The sequence below is a fragment of the Pantherophis guttatus genome, chromosome 16 (assembly GCF_059756535.1).
Source record: "Pantherophis guttatus breed Tessera chromosome 16, ASM5975653v1, whole genome shotgun sequence".
NCBI lineage: Eukaryota > Metazoa > Chordata > Lepidosauria > Squamata > Colubridae > Pantherophis > Pantherophis guttatus.
This window is the reverse complement of record NC_142078.1, coordinates 6,033,600-6,058,599: the sequence shown is the minus strand read 5'-3', so window position 1 is coordinate 6,058,599 and position 25,000 is coordinate 6,033,600. Positions and strand designations below refer to the sequence as shown.

General features: G+C 44.8%; 1 protein-coding gene across 3 annotated transcripts in view; it reads right to left on the bottom strand.

Moving 5' to 3' along the window:
• Positions 1 to 133: 133 nt before the first annotated feature.
• Positions 134 to 25,000, bottom strand: part of FPGS (folylpolyglutamate synthase) — a 43,478-nt gene continuing 18,611 nt past the window's right edge. For all 3 annotated transcript variants that reach the window (XM_060687025.2, XM_060687034.2, XM_060687019.2), the window contains exons 3-15: positions 24,019 to 24,072; positions 22,410 to 22,474; positions 20,637 to 20,751; positions 17,610 to 17,687; positions 17,076 to 17,137; positions 16,068 to 16,170; positions 15,735 to 15,812; positions 14,398 to 14,545; positions 14,079 to 14,180; positions 7,247 to 7,397; positions 5,459 to 5,534; positions 5,255 to 5,321; positions 134 to 3,415 (exon numbers count right to left, since the gene is read on the bottom strand). In XM_060687025.2, the coding sequence (XP_060543008.2) occupies positions 2,988 to 3,415; positions 5,255 to 5,321; positions 5,459 to 5,534; positions 7,247 to 7,397; positions 14,079 to 14,180; positions 14,398 to 14,545; positions 15,735 to 15,812; positions 16,068 to 16,170; positions 17,076 to 17,137; positions 17,610 to 17,687; positions 20,637 to 20,751; positions 22,410 to 22,474; positions 24,019 to 24,072 (1,527 nt within the window). In that variant the 3' untranslated portion in view covers positions 134 to 2,987. The remainder of the gene's footprint in view (positions 3,416 to 5,254; positions 5,322 to 5,458; positions 5,535 to 7,246; positions 7,398 to 14,078; positions 14,181 to 14,397; positions 14,546 to 15,734; positions 15,813 to 16,067; positions 16,171 to 17,075; positions 17,138 to 17,609; positions 17,688 to 20,636; positions 20,752 to 22,409; positions 22,475 to 24,018; positions 24,073 to 25,000) is intronic.

The window sequence follows — 25,000 nt, the reverse complement described above, 5'->3', positions numbered from 1 at the left end:
CGGGATGTGTTTTTGTTGGGCCCCCTGTTGGATGGTTTTAAAAATGCACGTTGAAAGACTCCAAAAAGGAGCAGCTCAACGGGTCAGCTCCCGTCAAAAGCATGAAACATGTAACAAACAGATGAGCAAAGAATTCCAATTTGTCAGGTTTCATTTATTCATTTGGAGCATTTATTCTCTTGGAATCTGAGTCTCTTGTCAGTTTTTTTTTTTTTCTCCCCTTCTCCCCCAATATTCCAAAATTTACGCTCAGTCAGTTTTTACAAAGGACGCTCGAAAGAGAAACAAGTTAAAGACGTTTAAAAATAGCTGTAAACAATGTTAAAATAAAAGCACATTTTCTTCCATAAATTACTTTTATAAAGTTAGCATGGTTTACACTTCCTGCTCATTGGCTGGGGAGGAAAGGGGGATAGGAAGGAGGAAAGAGAGACCCCCGGATATTAGGGAAGCAGGAAAATTATTATTATTATTTAAAATAACAGTCGCCATCTGTTTGGTGCTTTGAGAAAGTCACAAGATCACCCCATCCACCCTGGGGGAAAAAAAAAAAATCCCAGAATTGCATCAGTGCAAGACAACATTCCAGTTCGACGGCTTGCAAAATTCCAGAGGGAGGGAGGGAGGGAGGAATTAAAACAGAATAAGTTTGCAGGCTCCATTTGCAAGATATTCGGAGAATGTACGCCCAGCAATAGGCAGCTTAGACACGAGGGAGGCTGGTTTTGCGTATCTTGAAATCCTGCAAAAGAAATTTGAAACCACCCCAGAAGAGGAGGCCAAGGGGCTGCAGGAGTGGGGGGGGGGAATCTAGGGGTAATTTAATCCCCACTTTTATGCAACTTGGAGAGCGCGAGCATAACATTGCATAAAAAGAGGAATTCATCCAAGTTTAGCAATCCTTCTTTGGAGGGTGGGGAAGGGAGGAGAATTCACTAGATTTGAAGCGAAGTCCTAAGGAAAAATAGAAATGCACCAGAGCAGGTTCTCCCGCAAGAATGGAAAATAGGAAGGAAGGAAGGAAGGAAGGAAGGAAGGGGATGGGTGGGTGGGTGGGTGGGAGGGCAAGGCAGGGAAGGGAATGGAAAGGAAAGGAGGAAGGGAAAGGAAGAAGGGAAAGGAAGGAAAGGAAAGAAAAGGAAAGGAAAGGAGGAAGGGAAGGGAAAGGAAAGGAAGAAGGGAAGGAAAGGAAGAAAGGAAGGGATGGGAAAGGAAAGGAGGAAGGGAAAGGAGGAAGGGAAGGGAAGGGAAGGGAAGGAAAGGAAAGGAAAGGAAAGGAAAGGAAAGAAGGAAGGGAAGGGAAAGGAAAGGAGGAAGGGAAAGGAAGAAGGGAAGGGAAGGAAAGGAAAGGAAGAAGGGAAGGGAAAGGAAAGAAAAGGAAAGGAAAGGAGGAAGGGAAGGGAAAGGAAAGGAAAGGAAGAAGGGAAGGAAAGGAAAGGAAGAAAAGAAGGGATGGGAAAGGAAAGGAGGAAGGGAAAGGAGGACGGAAAGGAAAGGAAAGGAAAGGAAAGGAAAGAAGGAAGGGAAGAGAAGGGAAAGGAAGAAAGGAAAGGAAAGGAAAGGAAAGGAAAGGAAAGGAAAGGAAAGGAAAGGAAAGGAAAGGAAAGGAAAGGAAAGGAAGGGAAGGGATTGCAAAAAGAAGCTAAACTAGCTTTACTGGTCTCCCTCCTTTCGTAACTCTCAGTGCCCACAAGGGAGTTTTAAAAAAAACGAAGCCTTCCAGTCATTAAAGAGTTTTTATCCCAAAGTATTTGCAGAAAGAAGACAGGGAAAGTTTGGGCAACACAGAAGCCTCTCAAGAACACCCAAAAGTTCCCCTAAAATTAAGGGGAGGCCGATCCAGGCAAGGCTGCTAATGTGGGGAACGTTTTGATCAGGTTTCCACGCACGCACGCACGCCACGCCACCCCCACCCCCCTCAAACCGCCTCAATTCCTCTCGCGGAACGCAGGCCGAATTCTCCCGGTGGGTTAAAAGAAGCTGGCGTTGGGGAACTACAGTGCCCATCAGCCACAGCCTACCCCTAGAGGGAAGGAAGATGGGAGAGGTAATCTGACCGCCGCACTTTTGAGTAAGAATGGATGTGGGCAATGGTAAGAGTCCCATTCCAGGAAGGGGCGGGGGGCGGTTGAAATGCTTGGTCCCACCGTCCCGAAAATTATCGAAAGTTTTGGCAGCTCGTTGGAAGAACACGGTGACTCTTTCTCTCCCCTCCCCACCCCCAAAAAGGCACTTGGATCTCAAGGGGGATCAGCCCAGGGACACCCCCCCACCCCAAAACCGGTCCATGCCCTACTATCAGTCCTGCTAAGCCTGCTTTTCTGGACTCAACTGTAGTAGGCACCAAGCACGCAGAAGCATCGTACCCTATACAACAGGTCCTTTTTGGATGTCCACCACCCCAAAACGGAGGTCCAGAAGTAGAGATGGGGGAGCTCAAAGGTGGGGTGGGGGGTACCGTTTGTGACAAGTGAGTAGCAGCGTCCCCGTCCCCCCCCCAAGGGTAGCCCAACGGATCAAGGCAGCGAGTGATCAAAGATGGAGATGGAAAAGATGGAGAAACATCAGCGAACGAGTGAGTTGAGAAGGCACGTGGAAGTCTCGGGAGGCGTGGTGGCTTGTATCTTGCCTCGGGTTGTGCTGAGGGACATCCTGTGTGGACGCACCCTGTCCATTGCTCGAGGCTGGAGGAGATGGTTGACCTCCACAAGAAGGTCCCCGCTTGGTTATGAGAAGAAGGACCGTGTCTCCAAGCTTGTGGAGCAGTTGGACCTCAAGTGGTTCAACCATCAACGTTCAAACTATCAGGCAAGATGCCACCAACCACAGCTGTCTGGAGTTCGATTCGCTTCGGTCTAGGATTCAACCCGGATCTCCCAGGAATGGCGTGGCTGGACGTGCCCTGTGGTGCCACACCACGGATAGGAGCGAGACATCAAGGCCTCTGCTGCCCTATCCACATTGGCAGACGGCGGCGTCCCACGGGCCTACTGAGAAAGGTTGGGATCCAGCAGCTTCAAGACGCCCCCGACCAGATGCAGACTGCCCGTCACGAGGACACGGATGGCCACGGCTTCCTTGAGCAGAACAGCTCCGCTGCTGGCCACGGGGTGCGGGTGGAGTCCCTGGGGCACCAGCGCCGGCAAGTTTGGGTCCCGGCCTTGGGTGATCCATTGCAAAGCGTGCGAGATGCAAGGGAAAACCAAGGAGTTGGAATTGAGCGGGCGGGTGGAGGAGGCGGCGAAGATCGGGGGGCTGTGATGCAGGGGCTGCTTCAGCCAGCCCCCCACCTCGGGCAAGACGGGGAACCAAGGGTCCTGCGTCAACTTGGCCTCCATCAGCCGGTTCCAGTGGTTCTGATTCTGCAGGCAGCGCGTCAGGACGTTCTCCAAGGTGACGTTGAAATTCTGCTGATCTGCAGAAGATTTGGAAAAAACAACAACAACAAGGAAGGGGAGGGGAGGAGTTAGAATGAAGCCCCCTCCTCACTTCAGTATTTTGCAAATATTGTCAGGAAAGACATAGACCAGGGGTGTCAAACTCAAGGCCTGGGGGCTTAGATCTGGCCTGCAGGGCCGCCCTGGAAATAGCGAAGGACTGGCCCGCAGTGCCTCCCCCAGTGAAAACGGAGCTTGGGAGGGACGTGTACGGCCTGCTCAACCTCCGTTTTCGCTGGCAGCAGGAGGCTGTTGCACCCGAAAACGGGGCTCGGGAGTCCGTTTTCACTGCCAGAGCGCTCGGGCCGCCACAGGCGTCCCCGACATGAGTGACGTCGAGCTGACCATGCCCAGCCCAGCCCCCCAAGTTCAAACACAACCCTGAAGAGGCCCTCCATGAAATCGAGTTTGACACCCCTGCCATAGACCAAAGACCCCTTCACAGGGGTGAAATGCTCCCGGTTCGGACCGGATCGGGCGATCCGATAGCGATCGTGGCAAGTGGTTCGGCGATCTGGTAGCGATGGTGGAGCAAAGATCTGCCCACCTGCCCGAGTGTCGTTATACTTCCTGGTTTGATCCAGGAAGTAATGTGTTTTTTACATGTGCAGAAGGTCTGCACGGGCATGTGATGCGTGCATGTCCTTCCAAACCGGTAAAGAAGGTAAGTAGATTTCCCCCCTGGCCCTTCAGTCCTTAACTTAGAACTTAGAATCACTTTATTGTCGCTTGGAATGTACACTAAATGGGCATACGTTAAAAATGAATTTCCCGTTGCATACAGAGCTCTCAAAGAGTGACCCACTCCAATATACACTACAGAAAGGTGACAAAATAAATAAATAAATAAATAAATAAATAAATAAATAAATAAATAAATACATACATACATACATACATACATACATACATACATACATACATACAAAATTAGGGCATATACTAATATTCAGCCAGTTCGGATCGGTTCACCTGAACCGCTAGCGGAAATTGAAGGTGGAACTGCCCACCTTCTGTTCTGCCCCAGCTACGGACCCCAAAGAACGCAGCACACACAAAGTCCGTTCAAACCTTGGTTTAATGAATAAATCAGTCTTTTGCAACAACGGCTGTTAATTAACTGCATTAACAGCCGCCAAGAATTCAAAGAATAATAACTGAAAGCTTACTGTGGTTGGCAGAATGCCCAGAAGCAATTTGCAGGAAGCTGATGTGATAAGCAAGACAAGACACGAAGGTATGTGAACAAAGTTGTTCCCTGCAAATTGCTTCAGTCGGCGTTCCTCCTTAAATAGGCTAAGGGAGTGGTCAATTAGCCCCCAAGCCTTACTCTCGAGGAGACCTCCTCCTGAGGAGCCACTCCTGCCTTTTGGCAGCTCTGCGCGTCCGTGAATTGAGAAGAGGCTCCTCCTCTTCGTCCTCTTCACTTATGGGAGCTTCTGGAGGTTTTGAAGGCCCTGGCTGAATCCCCGCCTCTGGCACCACATCGTCTCCAGCCTCCTCATTGTCCGACTCGAGCGCCAGCTGCACAGGCTGCTGGCGCAGCACCACACCAGCCTCCTTGCTGTCGGAATCAGCTACTACCTGCACAGGCCGCGTATGAGCCGCAACACCTTCCCCTGGCTCTATGCCATCCTTTTGAGGCCGGGCGCAGGTGAGGAAGGCAGGCGCAGGCGCGAACTGGGCACGTGCTTGTACGCTCGCTTCACGAGCGTACGCAGCGAACCAGTAGTAACATAATGGGAAACCCACCGCTGGCACATACCCGCATATATTATATGACGCGGAGAAACCTCAAAACTCGCCTCAACCCCTACCTGCGTTGCCCGCCGTCGACACCTCTGTGTAGTTGGGGCAGAACACGGCGTAATCAAAATGGCAGGGCTGTAAAAGAGAAAACAGCCAAGAGGAGTGAATCAGGTTTAAGCGTTGTTGTCCCGTTTTGGGTGCCTGGTCCTTAAAGGAATCGCTTGCAACCTGGAGGGACGGGGAGGTCGTGGAAATGAGAAGACTCAGCTCACCAGCAAAAGTTTCAGCAAAGCCGCCGTATCCCGGTCTCCCGTCACGTTGAAGAGCAGCACTCGAACTTCAGAACCGCTGGAAACGCAGGGAAAGAAATGGTTATTTCATCAGCCGTTCTCTGCATTTTGTCCTTCCTTCCTTCTTCCTTAACTACTTCCTTCCTTTCCCAACCCTCTCGTTCCTTAACTCCTTCCTTCCCTCCCTTCTTCCTTACTTTCCTTCCTTCCCTCCCTCTTTTCTTCCTTCCTTAACTTTCCTTCCTTTCCCAGTTCTTTCCTTCCCTCTTTCCTCTCTTTGTTCCTTTCCTTTCCTTCCTTCCCCTTCTTCTTCCTTCCCTAACTCCTTCCTTATTCCTTAACTTTCCTTCCTTTCCCAATTCTTTCCTTCCCTCTTTCCCTTTCCTTTGTTCCCTCCCTTTCCTTCCTTCCCCTTCTTCCTTCCTTAACTCCTTCCTTCTTCCTTAACTTTCCTTCCTTTCCCAATTCCTTCCTTCCCTCTTTCCCCCTCCTTCGTTCTCTCCCTCCCTTCCCTCTTCTTCCTTAACTCCTTCTTTCCTTACCTTCCTTCCTTCCATCTTTCCTTCCTTTCCCAACTTCCTTCCTTCTCTCCCTCCCTCTCCTTCCTTCTTTAACTCCTTCCTTCCCTCCCTTCTTCCTTACTTTCCTTCCTTCCCTTCTTCCTTCCTTCCTTAACGCTTTCCTTCCTTTCCCAATTCCTTCCTTCCCTCCTTCTTCCTTCCTTAACTCTTTCCTTCCTTTCCCAATTCCTTCCTTCCCTCCTTCCCTCCCTCATTCCTTCCCTCCCTTTCTTCCTTAAATCTTTCCTTCCTTTCCCAACTTCTTCCTTCTCTCTTTCCCTCCCTCCTTCCTTAACTCCTTCCTTCCTTCCCTCCTTCTCTTTCTCTTTTCACCATAAAAAAAGGGGATTTCCAGTCCTACTGTAATGCAAAACTACAGCCCAGAAATGCAGCAATATAGAATCCCCGATCCGTTTTGCAAAAGGTATTTCCGTTGCTGAGGATTTTCGGCTCTCTTCCCTCCCTTCCCTCTTCTTCCTTAACTCCTTCCTTCTTCCTTAACTTTCCTTCCTTTCCCAATTCCTTCCTTCCCTCTTTCCCCCTCCTTCGTTCTCTCCCTCCCTTCCCTCTTCTTCCTTCCTTAATTCCTTTCCTTTCCTTCCTTCCTTCCATCTTTCCTTCCTTTCCCAACTTCCTTCCTTCCTTCTCTCCCTCCCTCTCCTTCCTTCCCTCCCTTCTTCCTTACTTTCCTTCCTTCCCTTCTTCCTTCCTTCCTTCACGCTTTCCTTCCTTTCCCAATTCTTCTTCCTTCCTTCCTTAACTCCTTTCTTAACTCCTTCCTTCTTCCCTCCTTCCTTTCCCAATTCCTTCCCTCATTCCTTCCCTCCCTTTCTTCCTTAAATCTTTCCTTCCTTTCCGAACTTCTTCCTTCTCTCTTTCCCTCCCTCCTTCCTTCCTTAACTCCTTCCTTCCTTCCCTCCCTTTCTTCCTTAAATCTTTCCTTCCTTTCCCAACTTCTTCCTTCTCTCTTTCCCTCCCTCCTTCCTTAGCTCCTTCCTTCCTTCCCTCCTTCTCTTTCTCTTTTCACCATTAAAAAAAGGGGATTTCCAATCCTACTGTAATGCAAAACTACAGCCCAGAAATGCAGCAATATAGAATCCCCGATCCGTTTCGCAAAAGGTATTTCCGTTGCTGAGGATTTTCGGCTCTCTTCCCTCCAGCTTCAGAACAAGAGATCTCACGCCAACACTCCCACCTCATCCCTGCTTACTCTGTAGGTTTGTCTTCGTTCAGGGCCGCTTGGCGAAACCAGCGGATGCACGCCTGCATACTGCTGGTGGTGTGGGCCCCGTCGATGTACCACGTCACCGGCCCGTGGTGTAGCACCTGGTTACGTCCGAGCCACACGGCCGCTTGCAAGCCTGGGAAGCAAAGCAAAACTCAGCCAAGTTGCCTTGTTAGACTGCTGAGAACTCTGCAGCCTCCTGATCAGGAACTAAGTTTCTAGTCCTCATGATTCCGGAAGGAATCCGATAAGAGAGGAGGCCAGAATCTGGTTAAAACATAGGCTTAAAAAGGAAACCAATATGGAAAGTCTTTTGCGTTGGTTCTTTTGTCTCCTGCAAAGCTAGGAGTGGTGGTTAGCCAGTATCACGCTAAGCTATGAATGGTGGTTCTCAAATGCTGGCTTCACACAACACAGGGATTAAGGAGAAACTTCCTAACAGTGAGGACAATTAACCAAGGGAACAGCTTGCCTTCAGAAATCGTGGGGGCTCCATCACTGGAGGCTTTTAAGAAGAGGCTGGACCAGGGGTATCAAACTCGCGGCCCGCGGCCCAGATACATCATGTGCTGGCCCCATCCCCGCCCTGTTTAGCGAAAGGGGGGGGGAAGTCCCGATACGTCACGTGATGCTGTGACGACGCAAGTTTGACCCCCACCCTGGACTAGACAATCACTTATCTGAAATGCTTAAGCAGAGGGATGGACTACAAGACCTCCAAGGCCCCTTCCAGCTCTATTCTATTTCTATTCCCATTTCTTTTCTGTTTCTTTTCTTATTCTAATCTATCCTATTTCTATTCTATTTTTCTTATTCTATTCCTTTTCTTATTCTATTTCTTTTATTCTATTTCTTTTCTTAGTCTACTCCTTTTCCTTTTCTATTCTATTCTATTCTTCTTAGTCTACTCCTTTTCTTAGTCTATTCCTTTTCTTATTCTATTCTATTCTATTCTATTCTTCTATTTCTTTTCTTATTCTATTTCTTTTCTTAGTCTATTCCTTTTCCTATTCTATTCTATTCTATTCTATTCTTCTATTTCTTTTCTTATTCTATTTCTTTTCCTATTCTATTCTATTCTATTCTATTCTTCTATTTCTTTTCTTAGTCTATTTCTTTTCTTAGTCTATTCCTTTTCCTATTCTATTCTATTCTATTCTATTCTATTCTATTCTATTCTATTCTACTTTTCTTATTCTATTCCTTTTCTTAGTCTATTTCTTTTATTCTTTTTCTTTTATTCTATTTCTTTTCTTAGTCTACTCCTTTTCCTATTCTATTCTATTCTATTCTATTTTTCTTAGTCTATTCCTTTTCTTAGTCTATTTCTTTTCTTAGTCTACTCCTTTTCCTATTCTATTCTATTCTATTCTTCTTAGTCTACTCCTTTTCTTAGTCTATTCCTTTTCTTATTCTATTCTATTCTATTCTATTCTATTCTATTCTATTCTATTCTATTCTATTCTATTCTTCTATTTCTTTTCTTATTCTATTCCTTTTCTTAGTCTATTCTATTTTTCTTATTCTATTCCTTTTCTTAGTCTATTTCTTTTCTTAGTCTATTCCTTTTCCTATTCTATTCTACTTTTCTTATTCTATTCCTTTTCTTAGTCTATTTCTTTTATTCTTTTTCTTTTATTCTATTTCTTTTCTTAGTCTACTCCTTTTCCTATTCTATTCTATTCTATTCTATTTTTCTTAGTCTATTCCTTTTCTTAGTCTATTTCTTTTCTTAGTCTATTCCTTTTCCTATTCTATTTTATTCTACTTTTCTTATTCTATTCCTTTTCTTATTCTATTCCTTTTCTTATTCTGTTCTATTCTATTCTGTTCTATTCTATTCTACCTTTCTTATTCTATTCCTTTTCTTATTCTGTTCTATTCTATTCTATTCCCTATCCTATCCTAGCCTATCCAATCCTATCCATACTTTAAGCTCACTCAAACCCGTGATGATACAGCTTTGAACAAACTATTCAAAAACCTCTTTATTAAAAGTTTTGGGGAGGCCAAACTGTCACGTCTCTCCCCCGTGACTTTTAAGCAGCATAATTGAATCTTTCCGTTCCTACTCCCCATGTGGCTCCGCATCCCATCAACGGATGTCCTTGGTGGGACCGAGCCAAAAGAAGACTCAACACTGTTGCTTTGTTTCAACCAGGAAATGGTCCTTCTGCCTGGGCTGACTTGAGGAAATTGCTGAAAGTCAAGGACGGGGAAGGAGGGAGGGAGGGGCAGGAAATAGGTCAGGAGGAATAGGTCAGGAGGCAGCATTGGGGAGGAAGGAGGGATGGAGGGATGGGGAGAGGAAGAGGAGGAGGTAGATAATAGTGAGGAGGAGGAAGAGGAGGAAGAGACAACGACAAATGATAAGAAACACAAGGTAGATAAGGAGAAGATAGATGAGGAAGAGGAGGATATATATATATATATAACAAGAAAGAGATGAGGAGGAGGAGGAGGAAGAGATAGATAATAAGAAGCAGAAGATAGATAAGGAGGAGGAGGAGGAGGAGGAGGAGGAGGAGGAGGAGGAGGAGGAGGAGGAAGAGACAGATAATAAGAAGCAGAAGGTAGATAAGGAGGAGGAAGAGGAGGAGACAAATGATAAGAAACACCAGGTAGATAAGGAGAAGATAGATGAGAAGGAGGAGGAGGAGGAGGAAGAGACAGATAATAAGAAGCAGAAGATAGATAAGGAGGAGGAAGAGGAGGAGACAAATGATAAGAAACACCAGGTAGATAAGGAGAAGATAGATGAGAAGGAGGAGGAAGAGGAGGAGGAGGAGGAGACGGAGGAGGAGGAAGAGACAGATAATAAGAAGCAGAAGATAGATAAGGAGGAGGAGGAGGAGGAGGAAGAGGAGGAGGAGACAACGACAAATGATAAGAAACACCAGGTAGATAAGGAGAAGAGAGGAGGAGGAGGAGAAGGAGGAGGAGGAGGAGGAGGAGGAGGAAGAGACAGATAATAAGAAGCAGAAGGTAGATAAGGAGGAGGAAGAGGAGGAGACAAATGATAAGAAACACAAGGTAGATAAGGAGAAGATAGATAAGGAGGAGGAGGAGGAAATATATAACAAGAAAGAGATGATGAGGAGGAGGAAGAGACAGATAATAAGCAGAAGGTAGATAAGGAGGAGGAGGAGAAGGAGGAGGAAGAGACAGATAATAAGAAGCAGAAGGTAGATAAGGAGGAGGAAGAGGAGGAGACAAATGATAAGAAACACAAGGTAGATAAGGAGAAGATAGATGAGGAGGAGGAGGAGGGAATATATAACAAGAAAGAGATGAGGAGGAGGAGGAGGAAGAGATAGATAATAAGAAGCAGAAGATAGATAAGGAGGAGGAGGAGGAGGAGGAGGAGGAAGAGACAGATAATAAGAAGCAGAAGGTAGATAAGGAGGAGGAAGAGGAGGAGACAAATGATAAGAAACACAAGGTAGATAAGGAGAAGATAGATGAGGAGGAGGAGGAGGGAATATATAACAAGAAAGAGATGAGGAGGAGGAGGAGGAAGAGATAGATAATAAGAAGCAGAAGATAGATAAGGAGGAGGAGGAGGAGGAGGAGGAGGAGGAGGAGGAGGAGGAGGAGGAGGAGGAGGAGGAGGAAGAGACAGATAATAAGAAGCAGAAGGTAGATAAGGAGGAGGAAGAGGAGGAGACAAATGATAAGAAACACAAGGTAGATAAGGAGAAGATAGATGAGGAGGAGGAGGAGGGAATATATAACAAGAAAGAGATGAGGAGGAGGAGGAAGAGACAGATAATAAGCAGAAGGTAGATAAGGAGGAGGAGGAGGAGGAGGAGAAGGAGACAAATGATAAGAAACACCAGGTAGATTAGGAGAAGATTGATAAGGAGGAGGAAGAGGAGGAGGAAATATATAACAAGAAAGAGATGAGCAGGAGGAGGAGGAGGAAGAGGAGGGGACAAATGATAAGAAACGTAAGGTAGATAAGAAGGAGGAGGAAGATATTTGATCATTCATATTACTACAGCAGTGAGAATTGTACTCGCACAAGCCTGGAAAATGTCCACTACACCGACAGATTGTGTAATAATCCGGAAAAGTTTTGAATGTGCAGAAATGGATAAACTTATTATAGAATTAAATAATAAGGAAGACTCGGAATATTACTCAACTTGGGAACACTGGTATGAATGGATAGAAAATAAAACTAGGAAATATATAAATCAAAATGAGACATAAATTGTGTTTACATACATTTGATCAAGAAGGAATATCTGAGAATATATGAATAAAGATTTCTGTCCTGTTAGAACCACGTTGAATTGTACAACTAACATGGACGTATTTTCATTACAGATGTATTTGTATCTGAATATTTTAAATTTTAAGAAAGGTTTTTTGAAAAAAAAAGGAGGAGGAGGAGGAGGAGGAGACAAATGATAAGAAACATAAGGTAGATGAGGAGGGAGATAGATTAAGGAGGAGGAGGAAATATATAACAAGAAAGAGATGAGGAGGAGAAGGAAGAAGAGGCAGATAATAAGAAGCATAAGGTAGATAAGGAGGAGATAGATTAAGGAGGAAGAGGACGAGGAAATATATAACAAGATAAGGTAGATAAGAAGGAGAAGATGGAGGAGGAAAAGGAAGAGGAAATATATAACAAGAAGGAGAAGATAGATAAGGAGAAGACAGATAATAAGAAAGATAAGGTAGATAAGAAGGAGAAGATGGAGGAGGAAAAGGAAGAGGAAATATATAACAAGAAAGAGAAGATAGATAAGGAGAAGACAGATAATAAGGAAGATAAAGTAGATAAGAAGAAGAAGATGGAGGAGGAAAAGGAAGAGGAAATATATAACAAGAAAGAGAAGATAGATAAGGAGAAGACAGATAATAAGAAAGATAAGGTAGATAAGAAGGAGAAGATGGAGGAGGAAAAGGAAGAGGAAATATATAACAAGAAGGAGAAGATAGATAAGGAGAAGACAGATAATAAGAAAGATAAGGTAGATAAGAAGGAGAAGATGGAGGAGGAAAAGGAAGAGGAAATATATAACAAGAAAGAGAAGATAGATAAGGAGAAGACAGATAATAAGGAAGATAAAGTAGATAAGAAGAAGAAGATGGAGGAGGAAAAGGAAGAGGAAATATATAACAAGAAAGAGAAGATAGATAAGGAGAAGACAGATAATAAGAAAGATAAGGTAGATAAGAAGAAGAAGATGGAGGAGGAAAAGGAAGAGGAAATATATAACAAGAAGGAGAAGATAGATAAGGAGAAGACAGATAATAAGAAAGATAAGGTAGATAAGGAGAAGATGGAGGAGGAAAAGGAAGAGGAAATATATAACAAGAAAGAGAAGATAGATAAGGAGAAGACAGATAATAAGAAAGATAAGGTAGATAAGGAGAAGATGATGGAGGAGGAAAAGGAAGAGGAAATATATAACAAGAAAGAGAAGATAGATAAGGAGAAGACAGATAATAAGAAAGATAAGGTAAATAAGGAGAAAATGGAGGAGGAAAAGGAAGAGGAAATATATAACAAGAAGGAGACGATAGATAAGGAGAAGACAGATAATAAGAAAGAGAAGATAGATAAGGAGAAAATGGAGGAGGAAAAGGAAGAGGAAATATATAACAAGAAAGAGAAGATAGATAAGGAGAAGACAGATAATAAGAAAGATAAGGTAGATAAGAAGAAGAAGATGGAGGAGGAAAAGGAAGAGGAAATATATAACAAGAAGGAGAAGATAGATAAGGAGAAGACAGATAATAAGAAAGATAAGGTAGATAAGGAGAAGATGGAGGAGGAAAAGGAAGAGGAAATATATAACAAGAAAGAGAAGATAGATAAGGAGAAGACAGATAATAAGGAAGATAAAGTAGATAAGAAGAAGAAGATGGAGGAGGAAAAGGAAGAGGAAATATATAACAAGAAAGAGAAGATAGATAAGGAGAAGACAGATAATAAGAAAGATAAGGTAGATAAGAAGAAGAAGATGGAGGAGGAAAAGGAAGAGGAAATATATAACAAGAAGGAGAAGATAGATAAGGAGAAGACAGATAATAAGAAAGATAAGGTAGATAAGGAGAAGATGGAGGAGGAAAAGGAAGAGGAAATATATAACAAGAAAGAGAAGATAGATAAGGAGAAGACAGATAATAAGAAAGATAAGGTAGATAAGGAGAAGATGATGGAGGAGGAAAAGGAAGAGGAAATATATAACAAGAAAGAGAAGATAGATAAGGAGAAGACAGATAATAAGAAAGATAAGGTAGATAAGGAGAAGATGGAGGAGGAAAAGGAAGAGGAAATATATAACAAGAAAGAGAAGATAGATAAGGAGAAGACAGATAATAAGAAAGATAAGGTAGATAAGGAGAAGATGATGGAGGAGGAAAAGGAAGAGGAAATATATAACAAGAAAGAGAAGATAGATAAGGAGAAGACAGATAATAAGAAAGATAAGGTAAATAAGGAGAAAATGGAGGAGGAAAAGGAAGAGGAAATATATAACAAGAAGGAGACGATAGATAAGGAGAAGACAGATAATAAGAAAGAGAAGATAGATAAGGAGAAAATGGAGGAGGAAAAGGAAGAGGAAATATATAACAAGAAAGAGAAGATAGATAAGGAGAAGACAGATAATAAGAAAGAGAAGATAGATAAGGAGAAGACAGATAATAAGGTAGATAAGGAGGAGGAGGAGGAGGAAGAGGAAATATATAACCAGAAAGAGAAGACAGACGAGGAGGAGGAGGAGGAGAGAGACAAAAGAAACGTAAGGTAGATAAGAAGCAGGAGAAGATAGCTCATGAGAAGGAAGCCCCATACCTTGTACCATGGGCTGGTCCGGCTTAAAAGCAGGAGCCAAGCTTGGAACCCTCTTCGATGGAGCTTCAGAAGTTCGCCACGAGTCCTTCAGCTCGCCGGTATCTGAAAAAGGGAACTATAAATCTAAATAAATCAGGGAACCTCCCCCTTTTGTTCCTGACTCTGTCAAGATGCTACGGGCACTTTCTTTCCATGGGGAATCAACCTTCTCTCCCCAACTTCGAAGCTCAACTTCGAGAAACCAGGATGATGATCAGGAAGGGTTGCCAAGAACAAGCGAGCAAGCGGTGTGTGCGTGCACGCGTGTGTCTTTCGTTACCTAGATACCCACAACGGCCCAGCCACATGTGGGACAGCTGGAGGGCTAAAGCAGCGTTGGAACGTTGATGGTCACCGGCTAAACCTAGCTGAAGGAGCTTGTCGTCGTCTTCGAAGTCATCCAGGTCAGGGCAGAGAAAAAGCGGGCACTGCGGAAGAGAAAGGAGACCCCCCCAAGAATGATTTTGCTCCATAGAAGCAGCCTGAAAACAGGGGACTGGACTAGAAGACCTCCAAAGGTCCCTTCTGGCTCAACCTTGAGACTGTCAGGATCGAACTCCTGGCAGTCAGCAGAATTGGCCTGCAATAGACTGCATTCTAATCACCGCAGCACCATGGCAGTGTGACAGAGTTGGGAGGGGCCTTGGAGGTCTTCTAGTTCAAACAGGAGACCATACATCATTTCAGACAATGGCTGTCCAGTCTCTTCTTAAAAGCCTGCAGTATTGGAGCACCCATAACTTCTGGAGGCAAGTTGTTCCACTGGGGAATTGCTCTCCCTGTTAGGGAAATTTCTCCTTAGTTCTAGGTTGCTTCTCTCCTTGGTTAGTTTCCATCCGTTGCTTCTTATCTTTTGCAGAAGGGAATTATTTGTGTGTGTGTCTTCATTAAGGTAAAGGTTCCCCTCGCACATATGTGCTAGTCGTTCCTGACTCTAGGGGGCGGTGCTCATCTCTGTTTCAAAGCCAAAGAGCCAGCACTGTCCGAAGACGTCTCCGTGGTCATGTCGCTGGCATGACTCAACGCCAAAGGCGCACGGAACGCTGTTCCCTTCCCACCAAAGGTGGTCCCTATTTTTCTACTGGCATTTTTTACCTGCTTTCGAACTGCTAGGTTGGCCGAAGCTGGGACAAGTCACGGGAGCTCACCCCATTACGCGGCACTAGGGATTCGAACCGCCGAACTGCCGACCTTTCAATCGACAAGCTCAGCGTCTTAGCCTTTGAGCCACTGTGTCGCACATGTGTCTTCAATAGCTTGTCTTAATTGTCATTTACGTCAGGGGTCTCCAACTTTGGCCAAGACTTGTGGACTTCAGCTCCCAGAATGTGCCGTGCTGGTTGGGATATTCTGGGAATTGGAAATCCACAAGTCTTCAGGTGGTCAAAGTTGATCTAAGTTGGGATATTCTGGGAATTGGAAATCCACAAGTCTTCAGGTGGTCAAAGTTGATCTACGTGGAAGATCCAAGTCCTAGGAAAGTAGATTCACCAGCTCTGGACTTTCTAGGTTTGTGTGTTAAGTTGTCCATTGTGGCTTCCACCACCAACAGCTACCGCAGTGCTCGGACTTCCAGGAAAAGCTAGAAGAACATCGGTGGATCCGAGGTAACCTTACCTGGCATTCTTCAGCCCTCTGTTTCAGGACTTCTAACGGTCTCTCCGGCTGTGGCACAGTGAATGCTGGCACACCAGGCTGAAAGGCAGATCAGGACATTTAGAAAAATGCTTCAGGAGGCCAAAAATAATTGGCAAAACACACAAATAATGCAGAGAAAGCTTCTGGATCTTTTGAAGAAAATTAAGCCAGGGTCAAAACTAAAAAATTTAGAAGGATTTTCTTTCTAGCGTGATCAGAGAGCCAAAGAGGTCTCCAAGGCTTCTCGTCAAGCTGCTCACGCCCATCTTAATCCCATGAAGGTGGAGAGAGAAGATCCCTCCAAAGATCTACCTTGAAGATGCCGCCTTTCTGCCAAGCTATCTTCTCGATGGTATCTCCCAAGATGCTGGTGTGGTCAATGCCCAAAGAGGAGACCCCACATACTATTGGCTTCCTACAAGGAAGACAAAGAAAAGGAGATGAAGAAGACTCAATCAATCAATCAATCAATCAATCAGAAGAGAGCTGGAAGGGACCTTGGAGGTCTTCTAGTCAACCCCCCTGCTCAAGCAGGAAACCCTCTACCATTTCAGACAAATGGCTGATCTCTTCTTAAAAATCTCTTCTTAAAAATCTCCAGTGATGAAGTGCCCACAATTTCTGGTGGCAAGCTGTTCCACTGGTTAATGGCCCTCACTGTTAGGAAGTTTCTCCTCAATTCCAGGTTGCTTGTCTCCTTGATTAGAGTCTCAACATCTTTTTTTTGTAATGTGGTGACCAAAACTGGATGGAGTATTCCAGGTGTGGATCTTACTAAGGCTTTATAAGGTAAAGGTTCCCCTCGCACATATGTGCTAGTCGTTCCTGACTCTAGGGGGCGGTGCTCATCTCCATTTCAAAGCCAAAGAGCCAGCGCTGTCCGAAGACGTCTCCGTGGTCATGTGGCCGGCATGACTCAACACCAAAGGCGCACGGAACGCTGTTACCTTCCCAACAAAGGTGGTCCCTATTTTTCTACTTGCATTTTTACCTGCTTTCGAATTGCTAGGTTGGCAGAAACTGGGACAAGTCACGGGAGCTCACCCCCGTTACGCGGCACTAGGGATTCGAACCGCTGAACTGCCGGCCTTTCGATCGACAAGCTCAGCATCTTAGCCACTGAGCCACTGCGCACTAATAATACCCCACGTACTAATACACCACGTACTAATACTTTCACTCTCTGAAGGGAGAAAGTGAGATTCCTGACATGGTCCTAGAAAGCCATCAAGAGAAGAATAGATATCCATCAAAGACCAAACTGTTTCTAAACCTCTTTCAGGGCTAGCAATGAAGCACCCATAAGTTCAACCTCCATACCTGACAATGTTTGTACAATCGTAGGCGCCCCCGATGCCAACTTCTATAACCGCCAAGTCAACCTGGGAAGAAGATACAAAATATCTCAAGGTCTCATTTTGCCCAAGAGGGTTTTGGGTCCTCCAGGTTGTAGACACCTAGCAATCATCTATGGATGGGTTGCCTGGCTGGCTGAGGATATGGGAATTACACACAGTCATATTTTGGTCTTCAAGAATGAGTTAATTTATTTAAACCCAACCAGGGTCAGTTCAGACCGAGCCGCAAGTGAGATTTTATAGAGTTGACTTCTCTATCTTCAGACCTTCTAATTGTCCAAACTGCTCCTCTATCAAGAGAACCACATGGAAGCATCAATTTTGGGTTCAACTCAATTTGGGGTTGAGTGTGCCCAGCATAGATTCCTTGCGAATCTCCAGATCTTGGACTCTCCAGATCATCAATATCTGGACAATCACCAGAACCTCACCTATCTTACCCAAACACATATATCTTTCCCAATTTTATAAAAGGTACTTTTGAAGCTCAACATACCTTCTCCTGCAGGAAGACGTGGAAAGCCATGATTGTAAGGAACCGAAAATAGGCAGGCATGGAAGCATGATGGGAGTCCTGAGAAGATCACAAAGGGGGTTAGGAGGATCTGAACTGGAGCAATGGACTATTAAGGTCTCAAACCCACATTCCGTTGATCGCTATCAAAATCTAGGGTCAGTCTAAATGAACCTCTTTTGATTTCTGGAATGTGCCTATCTCAAAGACTTGCAAATAATTGAGCGTCTTCTAATTTCTAAGCTAGATCTGGACATGAAGATGGTGATAATTCTTTTTATCCACCAAGCCAGAAAGCTCAGGAAAATATTGGAAATATTGGAGGGCGCACCCTTTCTCCATTTTGCTTCTCCCTTCCATTTAGAATAGAATAGAATTAACAGAGTTGGAAGGGATCTTGGAGGTCTTCTAGTCCAATCCCCTGCTTAGGCAGGAAACCCTGCACCACTTCAGACAAATGGTTATCCAACATCTTCTTAAAAACTTCCAGTGTTGGAGCATTCACAACTTCTGGAGGCAAGTTGTTCCATTGAATAATTGTTCTCACTGTCAGGAAATTTCTCCTTAGTTCTAAGTTGCTTCTCTCCTTGATTAGTTTCCACCCGTTGCTTCTTGTCCTGCCCTCAGGTGCTTTGGAGAACAGCTTGACTCCCTCTTCTTTGGGGCAGCCCCTGAGATATTGGAAGACTGCTATCATGTCTCCCCTGGTCCTTCTTTTCATTAAACTAGACATACTCAGTTCCTGCAACTGTTCTTCATATGTTTTATCGAGAAGAGAAGAGAAGGGAAGGGAAGGGAAGGGAAGGGAAGGGAAGGGAAGGGAAGGGAAGGGAAGGGAAGAGAAGAGAAGAGAAGAGAAGAGAAGAGAAGAGAAGAGAAGAGAAGAGAAGAGAAGAACATAGTTGGAAGGGACTTTGGAGGTCTTCTAGTCCAACCCCTTGCTCAAGCAGGAGACCCTACATCGTTTCAGACAATTGGCTGTCCAACCTCTTCTTAAAAACTTCCAGTGTTGGAGCATTCACAACTTCTGGTGGCCAGTTGTTCCACTTGTTAATTGTTCTCACTGTCAGGAAATTCCTCCTTAGTTCTAAGTTGCTTCTCTCCTTGATTAGTTTCCACCCGTTGCTTCTTGTCTTGCCTTCAGGGGCTTTGGAGAATAGCTTGACTCCCTCTTCTTTGGGGCAGCCCCTGAGATATTGGAAGACTGCTATCATGTCTCCCCTGGTCCTTCTTTTCATTCAACTAGACACACCCAGTTCCTGCAACCGTTTTTCATATGTTTTAGCCTCCAGTCCCCTAATCCTCTTGGTTGCTCTTCTCTGCACTCTTTCTAGAGTCTCCACATCTTTTTTTATATCGTGGCGACCAAAACTGGATGCCGGATTCCAAGTGTGGCCTTCCCAAGGCCTTATAAAGTGGTATTAATCCTTCACCTGATCTTGATTCTATCCCTCTGTTGATGCAGCCTAGAACTGTGTTGGCTTTTTTGGCAGCTGCTGCACACGGCTGGCTCACATTTAAATGGTTGTCCACTAGGACTCCAAGATCCCTCTCACAGTTACTACTATTGAGCAAGGTACCACCTGTGCTGTCCCTGTGCATTTTGTTTTTCTTGCCTAAATGTAGAACCTTCCTTTTTTTCAGCCTTGAATTTCGTTTTCTTAGATAGCGCCCAATGTTCAAGATCCTTCTGTATCTTAAGCCTATCTTCTGGAATCTTTCTTCGTCCCAATCCTAGTTACTAAATTTGCATTACTATTAGTCTTCTCATTGTTCCTATCACCCATCTCCTCCCACTTATGACTGTAACCTTGTTGCTGGTATCCTTAAGATTTATATTGACTGTTTCCCTATGACTATCATTAAGTGTTGTACCTAATGATTCTTGACGAATGTATCTTTTCTTTTATGTACTCCGAGAGCGTGTGCACCAAGACAAATTCCTTGTGTGTCCAATCACACTTGGCCAATAAAGAATTCTATTCTATTCTATTCTATTCTATTCTATTCTATTCTATTCTATTCTATTCTATTCTATTCTATTCTATTCTAATCCTATTCTATTTTTGACGAATGCATCTTTTCTTTTATGTACACTGAGAGCATATGCACCAAGACAAATTCCTTGTGTGTCCAATCACACTTGGCCAATAAAAGAATTCTATTCTATTCTATTCTATTCTATTCTATTCTATTCTATTCTATTCTATTCTATTCTATTCTATTCTATTCTAATTCTATTCTTGACGAATGCATCTTTTCTTTTATGTACACTGAGAGCATATGCACCAAGACAAATTCCTTGTGTGTCCAATCACACTTGGCCAATAAAAGAATTCTATTCTATTCTATTCTATTCTATTCTATTCTATTCTATTCTATTCTATTCTATTCTATTATATTATATTCGATTCGATTCGATTCGATTCGATTCTATCCTATCCTATCCTATTCTATTCTAATTCTATTCTTGACGAATGCATCTTTTCTTTTATGTACACTGAGAGCATATGCACCAAGACAAATTCCTTGTGTGTCCAATCACACTTGGCCAATAAAAGAATTCTATTCTATTCTATTCTATTCTATTCTATTCTATTCTATTCTATTCTATTCTATTCTATTCTATTCTAATTCTACTCTATTCTTGACGAATGCATCTTTTCTTTTATGTACACTGAGAGCATATGCACCAAGACAAATTCCTTGTGTGTCCAATCACACTTGGCCAATAAAAGAATTCTATTCTATTCTATTCTATTCTATTCTATTCTATTCTATTCTATTCTATTCTATTCTATTCTATTCTATTCTATTCTATTCTTGATGAATGCATCTTTTCTTTTGTGTACACTGAGAGCATATGCACCAAGACAAATTCCTTGTGTGTCCACTCACACTTGGCCAATAAAGAATTCTATCTATCTATTTATCCCACCATCTCATACCGACCACCTCTGCCCGTTCGTTTCTTAGGTAGGACTTCTCACCAGGCGACACCAAACGTACCTTGGTCTCCTCCAACCGGTTATACACCTGCCAGAAATATTTGCTAAAAAGCTCTTGGCTGATGGGCTGACCATTAATCCGAATTCTCTCGCGGACTTGAACCAGATGGGGTGAACTTGGGGGAAAGAAAACAGAGAACCAGGATTACTTAGATCAACTTTTGAATGACCATCATCAGGCCAGGATCGAAAACAGAAATCCTAGACCGGTGAAGATATTTGTTCAATGTAACGAAGTCAGGAAAACTCCACCAATCACTGCCCACCCAGTTTTGAAATCAAGATTTTACGATACACTGAATTCTGTTTACCTTTCCCGGAGATCGAATGGGGGTTAATAACAATTCAAGGTACAATGAAGGCGGTTTGAACTTTGATTTCAAAAAGAGGCAGAGCTTTTTAAGTACTGTAGTCCTGTGCTTGCATTTTATTTCTTTTTTTTGGAGAGAGATTGTGCCAGCTGATACCAAAGGCCTGCTTAGTCAGGCACCCTGTTGACCAGCTGGAAAAAAAATCAAGAATGCCAGGAAACCGAAAAAAAACTTTCCAGAGACGTAACTGTGACAAACTGTGCAAAATGGTGCTTCCTTTTCCGATGTAATACTATCAAAAATGCTTTTTATGTTTGCATCAGTTGGATAATTGGGAGGTTTTAAAAACTGAATGAACAAGTGAAACAATAATGAGAGGAGAAGGAGGAGGAGGCGAAGGAGAAGGAGGAGGAGGAGGAGGAAGGAGAAAGGGGGAGGTGGAGGAGGAAGAAAGAGGAGGAGGAGGAAGAAGAAGAAGGAGAAAGGGGAAGGAGGAGGTGGAGGAGGAAGGAGGAGGAGGAGGAGGAGAAGAAGAAGAAGAGGAGGAGGAGGGGGGAGGAGGAGGAGGAAGGATAAAGGGCGAGGTGGAGAAGGAAGAAGGAGGAGGAGGAGGAGGAGGAGGAGGAGGAAGAGGAAGGAAAAAGGGGGAAGGAGGAGGAGGAAGGAGGAGGAGGAGAAGGAGAAGAAGAAGAAGAGGAGGGGGAGGAGGAGGAGAAGGAGGAGGAGAAAGGAAAAAGGGGGAAGGAGGAGGAGGAGGAAGAAGGAGGAGGAGGAGGAGAAGGAGAAGAAGAGGAGGACGAGGAGGAGGGGGAGGAGGAGGAGGAAGGAGAAGAAGAAGAAGAGGAGGGGGAGGGGGAGGGGGAGGAGGAGGAGGAAGGAGGAAGAAGGAGGAGGAGAAGGAGAAGGAGAAGGAGGAGGAAGAGGAAGAGGAGGAGGAGGAGGAGAAGGAGGAGGAGGAGGAAGAGGAAGGAAAAAGGGGGAAGGAGGAGGAGGAAGGAGGAGGAGGAGGAGAAGGAGAAGAAGAAGAAGAGGAGGGGGAGGAGGAGGAGAAGGAGAAGGAGGAGAAAGGAAAAAGGGGGAAGGAGGAGGAGGAGGAAGAAGGAGGAGGAGGAGGAGAAGGAGAAGAAGAGGAGGACGAGGAGGAGGGGGAGGAGGAGGAGGAAGGAGAAGAAGAAGAAGAGGAGGGGGAGGGGGAGGAGGAGGAGGAAGGAGGAAGAAGGAGGAGGAGAAGGAGAAGGAGGAGGAAGAGGAAGAGGAGGAGGAGGAGGAGGAGGAGGAGGAGGAGGAGGGAGGAGGAGGAGGAGGAGGAGGAGGAGGAGGAGGAGGAGGAGAAGCTGCTGCAAACAGAAGAATGACTGTGGCCAAAGAAAGCAAAGATAGTCCCAAAACACTGAATTTCTAGTTAATTTTCCAGCTGGCACAGAAGCTAATCTAAATCCCAAGCAGCCCACAAGGACATTTACCTGTAAAAACCGGTCTTTAAATTGTAGTTGCGCAGAATCCGTTCCGTGAAGGCGCATGACGAACCCTGACGGGTAAAAAAAAAAGGGGGGGGGAAATATCAGCCCCCACTCAAACCAGAAAGGAATTCAGGCTGCTCACCACCTTGGCCAACCTGTTTTCTCCTGAACAGCTGAATCCATCGCTAACCAGAATTTTGAAAATCGGGCCATGGGGCTGGAAGAGCCCATAAGGGCCGTAGGTTGCTGACCCCTTTGCTTCATACCCTGAATTAATTTTAAAAAATAGTTTTGTGGTCTTTCCCCAATCATCTTCTCTAGGGTTCCCTGCCAGATGTTGTCCCTTCCAGATATTTTACTTGGACAGAAAGATGTGCAAACTTTGGTGTCAAGGAATGGATTCGAGAATTATTCTCGATCAGGTTTGAAAATGTCTTCTGATGCTAAAAACGGATAACAGGAGCAATTCCTGTGTTCCCTGTGTTCCAGATTTAATAAACTGTAAGGACTGAATTGTCCTTCCTTCCCTCTCCTCCTTCCCTTTTTCCCTCTCCTATCTTTCTGTTCCGTTCCCCTTCCTTCCTTTTTCTTCCTTCCTTTCCCCTCTTCTTCTTCTCTTCCTTTTCCTTCTCCTTTCTTCCTTCCCTCCATCCCTTTCTTCCTTCCCTTTTTCCCTCTCATTCCCTTCTTTTCTCTTCTACCTACCTTCCTTCCTTTCCTTCCTCCCTCTCCTCTCCTTCTGTTCCGTTCTCCTTCCTTCCTTTTTCTTCCTTTCTTTCCCCTCTCCTTCTCTTCCTTTTCCTTCTCCTTCCTTCCTTCCCTCCCTCCCTCCCTTTTTTCTTTCCCTTTTCCCCTCTCCTTATTCCCTTCTCTCTTCTCCTACCTACCTACCTTCCTTCCCTTCCTCCCTCTCCTCTCTTTCTGTTCCGTTCTCTTTCCTTCCTTCCTTTCCCCTCTCCTTCTTCTCTTCCTTTTCCTTCTCCTTTCTTCCTTCCCTCCATCCCTTTCTTCCTTCCCTTTTTCCCTCTCCTTATTCCCTTTTCTCTTCTACCTAACTTCCTTCCTTTCCTTCCTCCCTCTCCTCTCTTTCCGTTCCGCTCTCCTTCCTTCCTTTCCCCTCTCCTTCTTCTCTTCCTTTTCCTTCTCCTTCCTTCCTTCCCTACCTTTCTTCCTTCCCTTTTTCCCTCTCATTCCCTTCTTTTCCCTTCTCCTATCTTCTTTCCTTCCCTTTCTTTCTGTTCTCCTTTTTTCTTCCTTCCTTCCCCCTCTTCTTCTCTTCCTTTTCCTTCTCCTTCCCTTCCCTTCCCTTCCCTTCCCTTCCCTTCTCTTTCCTTCCCTTCCCTTCCCTTCCCTTCCCTTCCCTTCCCTTCCCTTTCCTTTCCTTTCCTTTCCTTTCCTTCCCTTCCCTTCCCTTCCCTTCCCTTCCTCTTTTCTTCCTTCTTTCCTTTCCTTTCCCTTCCCTTCCTTTTCTATCTCCTTCCCTTGTTTTTTTTATTTGAAACACAGTAGTCCACAATCCCGTACGGGATTATCACAGACGTCATATTTGCTGTTACTCATCACTTGATAAAATTTCAAAACTCTTCAACCCTCCTGCGTCCCCCCCCCTTACCTTGCCCTTTGTCCCAGTAACATGAATGATGTTGAGTTGATCCAGGTCTTCAACCTGCCGGACAAAACCCTGTTTAGCTTTTGCTTTTGGCATCGTTACCCCATACCAGAAATCCAGGAAGGGTAGATCCCATCCTGCCTCCGCTCACTGTTTCCCCCCCCCCCCAAAAAAAGCATAAGAACCTCAAAAATGGAATTCCTCACTTCCCCATTGCATGGAATGAGGGAAGCTACTGCCAGGGGTGAAATCCAGCAGCTTCTGGCGAACTGGTAGCAGAAATTTTGAGCAGTTCAGAGAACCGGCAAATACCACCTCTGGCTGGCCCCAAAGTGGGGTGGGAATGGAGATTTTGCAATATCCTTCCTCCAGGAGTGGGGTGTGAATGGAGATTTTGCAATATCCTTCCTCCAAGAGTGGGGAGGGAATGGGGATTTTGCAGTATCCTTCCCCTGGAGTGGGGTGTGAATGGAGATTTTGCAATATCCTTCCCCCAGGAGTGGGGAGAGAATGGGGATTTTGCAGTATCCTTTCCCAGGAGTGGGGAGGAAATGGAGATTTTGCAATATCCTTCCCCTGGAGTGGGGTGGGAATGGAGATTTTGCAATATCCTTCCCCCAGGAGTGGGGAGAGAATGGGGATTTTGCAGTATCCTTCCCCCAGGAGTGGAGAGGGAATGGGGATTTTGCAGTATCCTTCCCCCAGGAGTGGGGAGAGAATGGGGATTTTGCAGTATCCTTTCCCAGGAGTGGGGAGGAAATGGAAATTTTGCAATATCCTTCCCCCAGGAGTGGGGAGAGAATGGAGATTTTGCAATATCCTTCCCCCAGGAGTGGGGAGAGAATGGGGATTTTGCAGTATCCTTTCCCAGGAGTGGGGAGGAAATGGAGATTTTGCAATATCCTTCCCCTGGAGTGGGGTGGGAATGGAGATTTTGCAATATCCTTCCCCCAGGAGTGGGGAGAGAATGGGGATTTTGCAGTAT